The 16,153-nt window shown below is 51.0% G+C and overlaps 1 protein-coding gene across 1 annotated transcript; it reads left to right on the forward strand.

The window, feature by feature from the left end:
• Positions 1 to 7,377: 7,377 nt before the first annotated feature.
• Positions 7,378 to 16,084, forward strand: BNIP3 (BCL2 interacting protein 3). The gene is made up of 6 exons (XM_005509330.3): positions 7,378 to 7,572; positions 10,357 to 10,534; positions 11,575 to 11,659; positions 14,173 to 14,279; positions 14,621 to 14,770; positions 14,877 to 16,084. The coding sequence occupies exons 1-6, from the start codon at positions 7,410 to 7,412 to the stop codon at positions 14,926 to 14,928; spliced, it is 735 nt and encodes a 244-aa protein (XP_005509387.2). The 5' UTR covers positions 7,378 to 7,409; the 3' UTR covers positions 14,929 to 16,084.
• Positions 16,085 to 16,153: the final 69 nt, after the last annotated feature.

Raw genomic sequence — 16,153 nt, forward strand, 5'->3', positions numbered from 1 at the left:
CATCTGGAAATCCTTACATAAGTGCAGGGCCAGGGACTGGAGCTTATCTCTGACAGCAATGTCATTACCGAATCAGAGAATCGGAGAATCATTTTGGTTGGAAGAGACTCTCAGGATCATCAAGTGCAACCATAACTAATTCTGGCACTGAACCATGTCCCTAAGAACCTCGTCTATGTGCCTCTTAAACCCCTCCAGGGATGGTGACTCCACCAAATGATATAACCCTACTCTGACATTATGTGGAAATGCTAATATGGTGGAAAAAGGCAGGTTTCTTTGCAAACTCTTGTAAGGTATGATTTGAGAATTAAAGCGCCGCAGATATGAAAAGCTCATCTTTAACCCCTAGCTTGCGGCCTCTCGCTGCTTTTCATCACTGAAGAACTATTCATCTTCAATATTCAAACTCACCACAATGCAAATTCCCCTTTACATCAGAACTGAATAGCAAATCCAGATAAAATGAATGCGTTTTGTTAAAACCCCCACTTATACTAGCCCCATACTGCAAAATTATCTAGAAGTAGAGAGGATATACAGCCTCTTTATTTATTTCTTCCTGCGAGGGAAGGCTGGGACCCATTCCAGCGCACGGCGGGAGCTGCTGGCAGGCGTGAAGAGCGAGCTGAGCACAGGGCTGCGGAGCTGAAACCTCCTCTCGAGTACATTCTCAGCTTTCAGAAAGGAGGGAGGGTGTGAGGTTGTTTCCCCTTAAAGAACGGGAATGCCTAAATATCTGGAACTTTCCATTTAAAACCCTCGTTTTCCCCAGCCCAAAGCCCTCAACTCGGTGCAGCACCTGAATGCAAAGCCGAGAAATCTGTGCGACTCCTAGCTAAATTCCTAGAAACATGTTTCTGTGTTTGTGGTTACCCACTGCTGTGCTTCTCACGGCCCTGCTCTGCAGTTTAATTATCGTTTGACAAAGGTACATGAAGCAGCACTTTGAGAAAATCATTAGAACAAGTTTCTATTGGCTTCATAGAAACACCTAGAAAGAGAAAAATATGACGAAACCTGTAGTGACAGGAAACTGCAAGAACAGAACTTTGTAGTTTCTTGTTATCAAAGCCACAGAGTCAATTTATTTCTTATTTTCTGTCCATCCATGCTGTGCTGCGCGATGTGAAACGGTGACGTTATTCCCAGACCCAGACTCCCGCTTTCCAGGGTGGTTTATCCGGAGCCCCAGCCCGGGCTCTTGTTGGCAGCCGGGTTGTTGTCCCACTGCGGTCAGTGAGGCTGGGGACACAGGGCCAGGCTGCAAGAGACGCCGCAGGATCAGGGTTTAAATCTGCAAACACAGCTGCCCAATGTAGTGCCAAATGTAGTGCCAAACACAGGCAAACGTGCGCTGCCCACTCCAGAAATCGGGCAAAACCTCAGCACTTCTTCTTGCTCCTTTATCACACAAACGCTTTTGAAAATCAGAGCATCTGGCTACCGCTCAGCCCGCTCCACGCGGAGCAGACCAAGTCCCCACGCTCCAGTGTCCCCAGCTTAGGCAGGAGCCAGCTCCCCAAGGCACAGGGCTGGGCTCTGGCTCTGGCCAGAGCTCTGCAAACAAAGGCTTTTGAACCCTTGCTTAAAGAAAACTGTGTTCTATTTTTAGAGCTGAATTGCAACATTTTGTGGGAGTAAGTAAAACAAATAACACTGGAAGCAGTGTTGTAAGTGATATAACGCAAAAGGCCATCGTTAGTTTACATCACTCAAAGAATCGAGGTTTGTTTTTCAGCTGGCAAGTGCTGGGCAAAACATGTTCTTCTGGCAACTTCCATTTTCTGAGCTTGTCCATAGCACTCCATGCACAGTGCTTTATCATGCAGAGCAAAAAACCTAATGATCTTTAAAAACTTGAAGTTAGCAAGTAAATAAGAGAGATAAAAACCCCATATTTGCTCCATTTTTGTGATTCATACAAGAAGGGGTCAGAATCTCTTACACTTGAGAGACTGAAAAGCAAGCCAACACAAGTCTGGCTTTTGTTTCTAGCACTGGTTTCTGTCTTTCCCAGCCGTGGCAGCACACTGTTTACAACTCCTCTGTAACGCAGGTCCGCAGGTCGTCCAAGTGGTTGTACACGTAGCGCCCTGCGCAGGCGTCTCCGGGAACTGGGCAGGACTCTCGTCCTCAGCCTCTTGCTCAGCAGTTGCTGGAGGCAGGTGTGCAGGACCCCGTACAGTGCGCGGCGGAGGCCTGGGATTGCAGCCGTTCTGCTAGAGGCAGCTTGGCTTTTTTGTTTGTGCTTCCAAATGGAACAAAATGAAACCTCCTTAGTTGAGACAATCCTGCCATGGGTCCTGTTTCCTGCACCTGTCCAGGCTGCAAAGCCAGTGGATGATTCTGTGAGGAATGAATGATAATAATGATCAGATTTTTGTCACTGGGCCATCAGAAATTGCTGTAGGAAAGAAATAACACCTAGAAAAGACAAGTACATGTAAGAAACTTGAAGAAATCAAATCTTGCAAAAAAGTAACAAGATTGGCCCAGATAGAAGACTCGGGCTATTTTGCTCTTTTTTCTTTTTGCTTTATTTCACCCGTAAGAGGATCTCAGTTCCTCTGTCCTCGACTCCTGTAGTCCAAATACCTTTTAAAACTTGCCATTAAAGATTACACATAAGTGCATCTGCTAGATCTCCTCATGTCAACACCCTGGATAAGCATAAGCTCAGAAATGAGTATCTGAGAACGTTTGGGTAGTTAATGATGAACACCATTCCCAGAAATGCTCTGCATAAAACCGTGCACGCTGCTTTGATCTCCAGAGGCAGCCAGGGAGGTTAATAACTAAGCCAGTGTTGGCAGTGAAAAAAACCAGATGAAAACAGGTAGTTCTTGCATTTCAGCAGCTTTTGAGGAGCTGAGTTTTGCAGAGGTGAGCAGGACGGCAGTACCGCGGTGCAGAGAGGACGAGGGCTGCGAGCGCGGTCCCTTGTGATGTGCAGAGCGATGTCACAGGGATGTCACAGCTGCTGTCACCGCTGATGTCACCGCTGATGTCACAGCTGATGCCACAGCTGATGTCACCGCTGATGTCACCGCTGATGTGGGCACACGCTCCCATCTGGGTCCTGAGGTTGCCCTCTGCTTGCCCCAGGTCTTACAGGGGATCCATTGTAAAGCCGGTACAGATTACCTTGATTTATAGCGATAAGAAAACAAAAAAATCTTAAGTCAATATTATCCACTTTAAAACTAATTTAAGATTATAATCAGTTTGGCACTACAAACAGTTTTTGTGCAATGTCTGCAGTAACTGTCCGTCACAAGTGTTGCAACCTGCCACAGCAGCACGGAAACACACGCTCAGAACTACACGGAGCTGAAGTTGTCTGAGCAGCAAGTGTGGCCTCATCACTACCCCAAATACTGCCCCTCTTCTCAGGGGAGCAGGTGCCTCCCTGCCTCTGATGTAAAGAAGCTGATCAATACACGTTTGTTCTGTTACATGCAAGTAAACTAAATTACACGGGGTTCCAACCCGAAGGAGGATGGCAGCTTAACAAATCGATAAGCTTTTCAGGATTTCATCCGGTACAGTTTACCATTTTCCAGGGTCACAGCAGAGTGCTTTTCTGGCAAAACCCAAAAATCTTTTACCTTGAAGATTTATATGAAAATAAATGCATCCATCCAATTCCTAATGAAAGACCGCAGGGGTAAGCTGTCACAGCTGCGTTGTGTTTTCTAGTACAGAAGATTAACTTGACCCCGGTTTATACCTGCCTTGAAGCAGAAAAGGCTCCTGGTAAATCAGTTTCCTGAAGAGAAGAACTGTCCACAGAAAACAGGACAAGGAGATGTATATTTATTATAGCTACCTACATAATCACACCTGCTACAGCCACAGCAGTAAGTTTTTTCCCATTAACTTAGGATGACCCAACTCAGAGCAGACACCTACCCACGCTTTGCAATGGTAATTATTTTTCAAAGGTGAGAACTGTTGAGAGAAAAAAATCCTGAAAGTTTAATTTGAACACTTCAGTGTTTAGTATCCAAATGATACCTTTCTCTGCAATTTATGATGTTTCATCTTAATGTATTTTTTTTTAGTTGAAAACCCTTGTATTTCATACTTAGGATAACAAACTCTGTCAAATCCCAGATGCGCATTCAGAGGTTAAACATAGCGCACTTTCTCTGGTGTTTTGTTGCTATAACTTTGCAACATTGTAACAAAGCGGCTCCTTCTGTTTCAAAATCAAATCAATTTCCCTTCCTGTGAGGTGGAGAAAGTGATTTTATGTTGAAAGAAGCTCTGAGGTCCCTGATCTGCCCAGCGTGCGGGTCCCCAGCGCTGGCCTGGCCAGGACCCCTCGCAGGGACACTGAGGGACAACTGCCCAGTACTGGCAGAAATGGGAGATGTTGTTTAATTATGCAGGAAATTCCTACTCTGGAAGAATTTCCCCCACAACCCGCGCTTTCTCATGCCAGAACATTGCTGGACATCCTTCGGGGGTCTCTGTGCTGATGGCAGCGGGCAGTGCGTGGCTCGAATTCCCTTTTACACGTCGCTCCCTGCACCCAGTGTGCCGGGGCAGCGCCGGGAGCACCTCATGGCCTGTAGGCAATTTCAGTACGCTGGACACCAGCTGGACATTTCCACCACGCTGGAAAAAACACTTGGCTTGAAACTACAATGCTTTGTCTTTCTTACCTTTCCATGCAGCTGCTCAGTTGTGAGTCGCACCCTGCAAAGAGGATGAGATGGGGTCAGCTCCAGTCTTCATCTCATGAGAACAGGAGGGGAGCGACTTCATCAGGAAACCTTAACAGAGCTCTGTGTGTGCCCACGTTCGCCCGGACAAGAGCCGCTGGCTGCTGAGAAGCCAGTAGCAGAGGAAGCCAATTTGGAGGCAATGTGATATTTGTGCTGCCCACAGCAAATACCCTGCTCTGCACAGGATATGTGCAGGGTTTGCACAGCACCAGAGGATAAAATAGTTGTCAGGGGGTTTGTGCTAGAAGGAGACACTGTCAGAGCACGTTTCCACTGCCATGAGTATCGTGGAGTTACTGCTGGTTCCAGAGCAGAGGAAAACACTGCTGGTGACTGGGGGAGATCCCACGGCTGTAAATCTCCCCAAGGAGATTGTTTTCAGTGGGAGAAGACTGAAAAGGTGGTGGTGTCAGCGGGGTCACAGTTGCTCTGGTGACCCCTTCTCCCTCCTGAGCCAGTCAGCCCACACCTGTGCGAACACAGCACTGAGCTGCCTGTCCCTCAAACGCTGCCGCAGTCCCCGAGGCAAGTGAGTGTAACATTCACACGGAGAAGACAAACACTTCCCTGGAATGACGAACTTGCTCTTTGCTGGAGGCTGCCGGGGTTTCCTTTCCAAACGAGGTGCAGAGGGAGGATCGCAGGGCAGCAGAGAGCAGCAGCGAGCTGCAGCGTGGGCACCAACGAGCTGCAGCGTGGGCACCAACGAGCTGCAGCGTGGGCACCAGAGCTCTCAGAGCCGTGTCTGTGCCTGTCCCTCCACCCTGGCACACAGGGACACCATAAATCAATGCACAAACATAGGGAACTTTCTTCTTGAACAGTTCTTCAATTTAAAATTGTTTTGTTTTGTTTTTTCTGACGAGGACAAATTTGCCCTGAGTTCCTTAGCAGAATGAAACTGATTTTTAATCATGCGAATTAAATACAAATTTCTCGGCAGATTTCCTGCGGTCGGGCATAAGGGAAGCTGCTTGGGGCACTGGCGTGCTTGGCGAGGCTGCTCGCTGAAGGGGCTGCACGCACACAATGTGCCCCAGCCCCCACAGCCACCCTCCAGCTGTGCCCAGATGTGTGGTGCCAGGACAGGGCTCTGCACTGTGCACGGCTCCTGGGCTCCTCTGAGAGCTGCACTGGGCTTGTGCGAATGAAGGAGCCCAGATAAAGTCCTACCTAAAGCTCCCTGCTAGTTGCAGCAGGTCTAAGACTGAGGTGTGGAAAACCTGTGTGTTAAGGATGGACTAAAAGCTGGGGAACTGACCCCAAAAATGTCTTTGCTCCACTTTGTCTGACAATCCATTGGTTGTACTGAGTATAATGCACATATAACTCAAATCCTGTCCTCACCTTCCTGGGAAGGTTGCAGGTTGTCACTCCTTGCTGTTACAGTAAGTCACCAAAATTGACCAGAAGGTGCATTTATTTGGGCTGCCTGATTGCCTGCTGCAGAAAGGCACAAATGAAAACTATTTCCACCTAGAGAAAACGCCTCTAATTCCATAACCAACACTTTACCCATCCTCTGGTTAAATAAAGTAACATTTTATGTATTTGTCTTCATGAACTCACAGCAGTCAATCAGTGTCTGTTTTCAAATGGCAGCACCAGTCTTTACAAAGTGCTTTCCTATTTGGAGGGCCCCTGCTGTCTGCTTAGACTGCAATGCAGGCTCAGTCAACATTAAAAAGGAGAAGAAATTAATTATTATCTATTTCCAGGGCCTGTGCCATTGGTTTGAGGGCTGTTGGGGGCTGGTTTTGAGGCCAGCGCTGGTGCTTTTGCTATCAGACATGGTTGCCCTTGGTATCCACAGGCAGTTTTCTGCTCTCTTGTGTAACTCCATGGGGTGGTCACCCCGTTATTCAGCTCAGGCTCTTTGGGGTCCAGCACTGGGGGATCTACCGGGGTTAGTAGGTCAGAGAGGTTCTCCTGCCCCTCTGCTCTGCCCTGGGGAGACCACACCTGGAATATTGTGTCCAGCTGTGGCCCCTCAGTTCCAGCAGGACAGGGAACTGCTGGAGAGAGTCCAGCGCAGCCACCAAGATGCTGGAGGGAGTGGAGCATCTCCCGTGTGAGGAAAGGCTGAGGGAGCTGGGGCTCTGGAGCTGGACAAGAGGACACTGAGGGGGGACTCATTCCTGGGGATCAATATGGAAAGGGGAGTGTCAGGAGGATGGAGCCAGGCTCTTCTGGTGACAACCAGGGACAGGACAAGGGGCAATGGGTGCAAACTGGAACACAGGAGGTTTCACTTAAAGATGAGAAGAAACTTGTTCCCGGTGAGGGTGGCAGAGCCTGGCCCAGGCTGCCCAGGGGGTTGTGGAGTCTCCTTCTGTGCAGACATTCCAACCCGCCTGGACACCTTCCTGTGTAACCTCATCTGGGTGTTCCTGCTCCATGGGGGGATTGCACTGGGTGAGCTTCGAGGGCCCTTCCAACCCCGGACATTCTGGGACTGATTCTGTGATCCCGCTGCTCCAGGAGGTCTTTGGGGATCCTCGGAGCCGCAGCTCATCTGCCCCGGCGGCTCCCGCCCCCGAGTCACCGGGAGGGAGCACGGGGGACCGGGACCGAGCGGGACCGAACGGAACGGAACGTGACTGAACGGGACAGAACGTGACGGCCCGTGAGGGGACGCACAGCTCCGCCCCCCCCGCCCCGCTGCGGCGGCCAATGGGAACGGGGCGGCCGCTGACGTCACGCGGACGGTCCGGCAGCCGCAGGGGCGGCGGAGGGCGCGGGTCGGTCAGTGCGTGTCCCGCCGCGGCCGCAGCACCGTGTCCCGGGTGTCCATCCGCCATGTCGCGACACAGCTCGCAGGACGAGAACCTGCAGGGTAAGGGCGGCGTCGGTGTCCGTGTCCGGGCTCCCTCCCTGCGATCGCGCCGGCCTGCGCGGCGCTGAGGCGGTCGGTCGGTCGGGCCGCCCCCTGGGCCTGCCCGGGCAGCGTCTGTCAGCGGCCCCGGCAGCGTCTGCTGGGCCGGGGTGTCCGGGGTGGCGGGATCCGCTCCGTTAGCCCTGACCGCGCACTCCGGCGGGGATTGCTCGTTAAACCGGGTGCGGAGCTGCCTGGGACCGCGGAGGTGGGCGTGGGGAGAACGGATCGGTCCGGCAGCCGCGGTGCCGCTCCGGGACGGAACTCCCTCGGGGCACCAGGGTCAGCCGCGCGTCTCGCGTGTTCAGCAAGGGCTGAAGGGAGCTGCCCGAGAGACCTGCGTGCGACGACAGAAACTGATGTACACGGTGGCTTTAGCCATGGAGGGAGGCGTTCTCCTCTTTCCGTGGCATTTCGCCTGTTTGTTTCTAGTTTTGAAAGCCATCTGTTAAGAAATTAAGATTTCCAGAGGTACCCGAGTGCTTTTTTTAATGCTGATCTGTACTCCCACAGTGTGTATCCTGGGCTGGAACGTCATGTGAGATCATTCTCCTCAAAAATCCATCCCCACAACTCAGTCTGTTCGGTTTGCGTTGCCACGCTAGATGTGCTTTTATCTGTTTATATTTCCAACTTCATAAAAATATGGGCTTTTTTACCTTTAAAGATGATACAAGAGCATATTCCCAGTGCACTGGCACAACCTGACCCTCAAGAGTGCCTAAAAGAAGAATGTACTGTGATCCTTCTGTTACAGGTTTCATCCTCTACGTGTTTTATCATGCATTTTTCTTTTTTTTTTTTTATTTTATTTTTAAGCAGGAGCGAGGCTACATTTCTGTATTCACCAAACAGCAACAACATTTGAGTTTCCAGGGTCTGTAAAGCCCATTAATGCTGGATCCAGCAGGACTGCAGTCGGCAGCGCTGGTTTGCTGTGTGAGGCGGTTCTGTTCGCCTGTGGTGCTGATGGTTGTTGAGATGTGATGGTGCCTCCAGTGCTGTGTGTCTTTCCCGGAGAAAACCGCTCCCAAGGGCTGTACAGATCACTGTAGTGCAGCACACGGGGTCCTCGTGCTTTGGGAGCAGGGGGGTGTGTGGGGAGCTCCGGTTGGACACTGTCTCGTTTAAACCTCAGTGGTCGTGATCATTCTTTGGTAACAACGTGGGCTTCCATCAGTTTGGGGGGAAAGAACAGGGAAACGTTAGTCTGGGTATAAACACATGCCCAGACACATACCGTACACTGTCACGTGGAGGGGAAAACAAAACAAAACAGTTGTGAAACAAAAGAGGCTATCTGGAAAAATGCTGCTTCAAGACTCAGTAACCCAGTATGTTTCCATTCAAAAGATACCGTGGTTATCTGGCTTTTCAGAAGAGAAGAAACAACGTTATTAATGCAGATTAAGCAGTTTGGCTTCTTGCTGTTTTCATTTCATTCCTGAACCGTCAGTCTCAACCGCAGTATCTTTCTTCGTTTGAAGTTTCTGTTTCACGCTACATCTCTGCATTGGCGTCTCCCCCCTGCACGCCGTGAAACCGCTCCTTCCTCCCTCCTGCTGTTCTCACGTGGTTTGCTCCTCATGCTCTGCCCCGTCCGTGCGTCTGCCCCGTCCGTGCGTCTGCCCCGTCCGTGCGTCTGCCCCATCTGTGTGTCTGCCCCGTCCGTGCGTCTGCCCCGTCTGTGCGTCTGCCCCATCTGTGCGTCTGCCCCGTCCGTGCGTCTGCCCCGTCCGTGAGTCTGCCCTGTCCGTGTGTCTGCCCTGTCCGTGTGTCTGCCCCGTCCGTGCGTCTGCCCTGTCTGTGTGTCTGCCCCGTCCGTGCGTCTGCCCCGTCCGTGTGTCTGCCCCGTCTGTGCGTCTGCCCCGTCCGTGCGTCTGCCCCGTCCGTGTGTCTGCCCCGTCTGTGCGTCTGCCCCGTCCGTGCGTCTGCCCCGTCCGTGCGTCTGCCCCGTCCGTGTGTCTGCCCCGTCCGTGCGTCTGCCCTGTCTGTGTGTCTGCCCCAGGCTCCTTCTGCTCTGCGCACCAGGATCCCGGGCGTTCCCCCTGCCCGCTTGCTTCTGCAATAACTGTTGCATTTCCCGCAAACTGCTGTTTACACACATCAACATGTTACATAGATAAATTCCACTGACATTTGTATGATTCAAATATTATCTGTCCCCTGAGCTGGTTTGTAAGTGAGACAGCAGGTACGTTGTGCATGGGTTACTGCAGCCCGGAGAGAGTTGTTGTTGAGCACCCTCTTAAAAAAACAAAGCAACATGTGACTCCGTGTTAAATATACTGCGAGTAGCAAACACGTGGTCTGCTCGTTGCCACATGTGCTCTGTTGCTTAACAGTGACACCTAAAAACGCTTACTGAAAAAAGGCCGAACAAAGCACAGTTATGGGATTCTCTAGCCTAAAATATTTTCGATAAATGGATAAATAAACTTTGGCAGAGAAAGTCCTTGAGATTATTTTATTAGCCTACCGCCTATGCTGAACAATAAAAATGAAGCGTATCCTTCAGTGAGAGATCTTCAGCTGCAGGAAGGACACGGTGTACTGAGCAGCCTCTCCGCAGCTCCGCCCCGCGCTTGGCCATCGCACCGCGTTTGGAGCCGAGGCGTCAGCGCGCGTGCTTCTGCCGTCCAAACCGGCCCGCCGCGCTGGGGGGGATCGGCAGCCTCGTGCTTTCGATGCCTCTCACACGAACCCCTTGGTTTATTCTGGCTCCGTTTGCAATTCTGCCACCAGGTTCCTGGGTAGAGCTCCACTTCAGCAGCAACGGCAATGGCAGCACCGCCACCCCGACGGGCCAGGAGCAGGTGCCTGCCTCCATTTCCATTCACAACGGCGACATGGAGAAGATTCTCCTGGATGCTCAGCACGAGTCTGGAAGAAGCAGCTCAAGAGAAAGTTCTCATTGCGACAGGTGAGCAGAGCGCTTGAGCGGAGGCCGGGGCTGCTGCACAAAGCCGTTTTCCTGCACAAGAGGAAAAGGCAAATACAGAAGTGCTGACATACGTGTATGTGTATACACACGCACATGTACGTACGTATGTGCAGAGAGAGGAAAATTTCATGCTTAAAAGGCTGGTATTTAAATACTAGAGTAACATTTGCGTAGAAGCCTGTCCTGAAACCAGAAAGAAGATGCAGGGAGATGACGCTCGAAGACTTCCTGCATCTCCTGGAGATGCCATGGCGGAGTTTTGGTGCCATGGCGGAGTTTTGGTGCCATGGCGGGGTTTTGGTGCCATGGCGGGTTTTGGTGCCATGGCGGGGTTTTGGTGCCATGGTGGGTTTTGGTGCCATGGCGGGGTTTTGGTGCCATGGCGGGATTTTGGTGCTATGACAGGGTTTTGGTGCCATGGCGGGATTTTGGTGCCATGGCAGGGTTTTGGTGCCATGGCGGGTTTTGGTGCCATGGCGGGGTTTTGGTGCATGTTGGTGAAGTGCAGCGGCAGGAGCCGCACTGTGCATGGCTGTGCTGCGTGTGTGCAGGCAGCAGCCTTGTCCTAGTGCATTAAATACTCCGGGGCCGTCATTAATTCATGTGTGTGATTGTAATGGGCTCTGAAGTCTGCAGCCTAAAGCTTAACAGTAGGATGCAGAACTTGCTAGTTTGAGTTCAAACCAAACCCCACTTCCATTCCCCATTTTCTGCCCATTGTTATTTAATAAGTTGCACAGGCCGAATCATACAGCTTCCCAGGCATATCTCTGCACTGCTGAAAACCAGCCCTGTGCAGTCTGCTTGGCAGATTGTTAGGAAATCAAAGATTAATTGAATACGATGGCTGGATTGTGTCACCCACGGACAGATTAATCTCTTAAGGTAGGGTCAGGGCACTCTAGCTCTTTGGGAGAACTCTTCTTACAAGCCTTATTGGCTGGCTTTTAGTTCATACCACAAACACCGTCACACAGAAGGTAATGAGTTGTTTCTTCCTTGCTCTTCTCTTTCTCAAGCCCTCCTCGTTCCCAGACACCCCAGGACAGTCACCGAGCTCTGGAATTAGAGAGTCACAGCAGCGGGGAGAAGAACAGCTTTCAGGTAAACAGCTCGTCTTGCTTGGGGAGAAATCACTTCTTACCCTTTGTTTAAAAAACAGCATTAAGAAATAAGAGGTGAAGCTGCTAATGTAGAGACTTAAATAACTTAGTAATTTCAGTTAAGGTTTGCAGAATCAGGCTTTGGGTGTTTGCGTCTGACTTGCACAGAGTTTGGTTTTTAAACTGAGGTATTTGAGGAGGTTTGACGTGCCCTGATTTCTTGTCTTGTCAAGTGGCTGGGTTCTCACGTGCCTCTTTCCCAGCACAAGCTGGAAGCGCCACCCTTCAGATCCTACAAGTAGGGAGAGAGAAAAGCTGCTCCAGAGCACAACGCTGGCTGGAGCTGGAGCCGGAGCTGGAGCCGGAGCCGGAGCCAGAGCCGGAGCTGGAGCCAGCGCCTCGCTCCGTCCCCAGCTTCTGGGGACCCTGAGGCGTGTTCTCGCGCTTCATTTCTCCTGTGCAGCGGGCGTTATGCTTCTCAACAGGCCCATGGTGCTGGAAGTCTAAAGATTGAGGGACAACTGCATTTTACGTTGGGGTGCATAGGAAGTTTCTCAGCAGGGCAGGTACACGCGGGGTTGTACAGTGAACATCAGGGTTCCCTGGGCAGCTCACCACGCGGGACTTTCCTCTTCCTCCTTGACTGTCAACGTGGTACCGTCGGTGCCTCCCCACAATGAAACGGTATTTAAATGCACCACCTGTGCATTGTGAATGTAAAACGGCAATTTGGCAGCAGCAAGAACTTCTGGAGTCACCTAAACATGACAGCAAATAACGTATGTTGTCAAAGCGCTGCCATAGCTTTGTGATTCCTGTTCACTTTAACAACTAGCACTTAGCATTTCTACACGTGGCTTTGAGAAGCTCACTGTTACTCCTGCTTGCATTTTGTGCCGTAGTTTACGTACGTGCAAAGAAAGTTAGTGAATACATTTGTGAGAAGAAGGGGGAAAGGGATACTGTGCATTAACCATGCTGGGTCAACGTGTAGCTTACTGCATGATGACGGGCTAAACTCTCAAGTCTTCACTGTAATTAGATACTAGCTTTAATATGAAAAAAATACATTTTGAGCAGTGAAGTATTAAAAGTATTTAAGTAAATTGCTCTGCTCTTGCGAAGACTCGCTGTATTATCTTGGGTAAGTCACTCCGCCTGCGCTGTGTATGTATAGAGATACTGTTTTCTCCTTAAATTGAACTATGTTTTGTGCCTGTGCCTAATGGTTACAGGGTTAGCAGCCGGCCATTAGAAACCAAGAGAATACTTGACTTGGAGCCTCTGCGTGAAAAGAAACAGCGATGTAGAGTAAACTGGCAAGAGTCGGCAGCACCACGTTACGCTCCAGTGTGTGACTTTTTTAATTCTAGGAAGAACTCGGGCCCTTTGCATTTTACTTTAAAAAACGCTGGTTTTTCCCATCCCCTCCCATTCTCAATGACAATTGTTGCTCTCCTTGGTCCCTTGGCTGTTAGTTCAGGGCTTGTCTTTTCCTGCCTAGTCTTAAACGCTTTTTACACCCAGCCTGTGCGTTGGCTGTTTGTACAGTACCCGTGGGGGTTTAACTTCATGCAGTTGTAGGTTATACAGCTGTACCAACAACACGTAGGTGTAGTCGGGTCTCAAAACGACAAGAAAAGCGCTTGGTCCCATTGCCTCGTCCTTCAGCTGCAACTCCCGTCATGGCTACAGCTCCTGCAGGAATCACCAGCTCCGGGTTAGCTGAATACATGGCTGGAAATCAATTCTAGTGCCAGAAAACTCCTCCAAAGTTTTAAGATCATTATTTAGGCTTTGAGAACAACTGATCAGAAGTTAGAAAACCATCAGAATTAAAGTTCCCTGGGCAGTTTCATTTCCATTCCTACATGTGTACGTGTGCGTATATAGCTGGTTTAACTCTGTGATCAGATGCTATTTTTATCGCAGGACCTCGGCTCCATTTAACGCGTGTGTAAGAAGCGAGCAGCTGTATTGTGATTCAGCTTTTCTGCTGTAACTCACTGGATGGAAACAGAGCCCCGGGTTGTCCGGGGCTGATCTCCGCACACATAGAGCTGGGCTGGCTTAGCTGCTCCAACGCCGGCCCAGCAGCCGGCCGGCTTTACCAGGCTGGGATTAGAGTATTCATAGTTTCACTGGCTCGTATTCCCACGCTCGAGGATGGTCAGAGGCACGGCGGCCGGTTCTGAACACAGGCAGAAAGCTTCTTGTGCCAAATGCCGGGCAGATGCATGATTGGAGATATTTTCGGGTCCTAGATGGAACAATCCAATGTGGGGCTCTGGTGTTTGGTGTCCAGGGTAGGCTTCAACAAATACGGGCTGTGGACGTGTGGTACGGACTTTTCCCTTCGCATCTGCTCTGAGGACAGACCTCCCTCAGCCCCATCCTTAGGGGGAGATACTTGAGGACAAGGGGTCTGGAGAGTCCCCAGCGGAGGGGACGGGAGGAGCGAGCGTGGAGCTGTCCTGGTCCAGCCCGCCCTCTGCTAACGGCTCTTCGTTTCAGTCTGAAGAAGATTTCCTGGAGAGGAGGAGGGAGGTGGAAAGGCTCCTGAAGAAGAACGCGGACTGGATATGGGACTGGTCCAGCCGGCCCGAGAACATCCCCCCAAAGTGAGTGCTGGTGCTGGGCGGTGAGCGCTGGGCTGTGAGCGCTGGGCGGTGAGCGCTGGGCTGTGAGCACTGGGCGGTGAGCGCTGGGCGGTGAGCGCTGGTGCTGGGTGGTGAGGGCTGGGCAGTGAGGGCTGGTGTTGGGCAGCGAGGGCTGGTGCTGGGCGGTGAACGCAGGCGCTGGGCGGTGAGCGCTGGGCGGTGAGCGCTGGTGCTGGGCGGTGAGCGCTGTGCAGTGAGCGCTGGCGCAGGGCGGTGAGTGCCGGTGCTGGGAGCTCGGCCGCAGCCCTGCCCGTCCCGGCGCAGCTCGGTGACGCTGTCACTGTGTTTGCCCCTCACACCAGGGAGTTCCTCTTCAAGCACCCGCGGCGCACGGCGACCCTGAGCATGAGGAACACCAGCGTCATGAAGAAAGGAGGGATATTCTCAGCCGAGTTCTTGAAGGTTTTTCTCCCATCTCTGCTTCTCTCTCATTTGCTTGCCATTGGACTAGGGTGAGTTTTAACTTAAAAAAAAGAATGTATATTTTTTAAGCTGTGTTCTCTGAGGCCTAATTCTGCCTCCCAGTTCCCTCACTGAGCGTATGTTGTTGATCCTCAGGGTCTACATCGGGAGACGCCTCACGACCACGGCTTCGAGCAGCACGTTTTGAAGGCACCGGCGTTTGGAAGCAAAGCAAACGCTGAGCTGGGAGCACAGGACGGGGAGAGCAGAAGGGGCTGAGCCCGCGCTGACTGCGTGGTCTGTAACTGCTGTGTTGCTGGTTCGGGAAAAGGGAAAGAGACAGTGGAGCTGGGGGATCAGATGCAGCCTCCGGATCAGCCCACAGAGCATGGTTTAGATGCTGTAACATCCGCTGTATTGCTTTGTAGTGAAGTATCTTTGAAAATTCAACCGCTTGGTGTTTCAGAACAAGCCTGGCTTTAATAGAGCAGTTGTGCTTCAGCTGGGCATTCACCTGCACTGCTGTCCTGTTGTGCTTCATCCGCGTGAGTGTTCATCGCTGCTGCTGTAATCATGACAACAAGGGACTAGCCTAAACAATGTGTGGCCTTATGTATCTCTAGGGGAACCCGGAGCCTTTCCCTGGCTCGGGGCAGCTCCCCGGTCGGTTCTGCTCGGCTCCTCGTGGCTGTGGCACCGTCAGCCGCGAGAAACGAGCAGAGCACCAACTTCCCCGGGGTTTCACTAGTTCAGCGTGTGATGCACAACAGCCTGAGTTAAAATTTGGACTTTAGTGCCTAATAAATAGTTTGTTTTGCAAAGACACTTATTTAAGTCCCCAATTATTAGTCGTTCCTTCTGTTGTATCTACCTGCAGACTACTGCTTCTCAGTCTTCTCATCTGTAAAGTAATAACATTTGCATCTTATATTTGCCTCCTCCTTGTATAGATTTAAAAAACGGTTGCTTGCGTATTTGTTTTTACTAATGGAATGCTTTTTCATTCAGTGATTTTACCTTATTTAATGAGAAGAAAATGAACATTTGCCAAAATATTGTGTTTTATATATTTAAATAAAAAGGTTCCTTGTGGATTCAGAGTTCTCTCATTCCTTTTTCTCTAGTCATTGTTGAAAGCGGCTGACAATGCTCTTTGTCTTTGAACGAGAGCTTCACCCTGTTCACTTGCATAACCGACCTAAGTTTCTGTAGGAAACAGCTTCCTTGCTTGTTCTTGAAGGGGCCTGTGGCTCGGCCGGCAGCAGAAGCCACTCGGTGAGCAGAAACTCGCTGAACTCGCAGATGCGCATTTGACTTTGTACTGTCATCATCATTTACAAAATAAATTTGCTACTTTATCCTTATTTCGCAGTCCTGCCTCTTCCTTCCCTGCCTGCAGCAGAGCCCGCAGTCCCGCTGCTCAGAGCCGCGGG

This window comes from Columba livia, chromosome 6 (assembly GCF_036013475.1).
Source record: "Columba livia isolate bColLiv1 breed racing homer chromosome 6, bColLiv1.pat.W.v2, whole genome shotgun sequence".
NCBI classification, from domain to species: Eukaryota; Metazoa; Chordata; class Aves; order Columbiformes; family Columbidae; genus Columba; species Columba livia.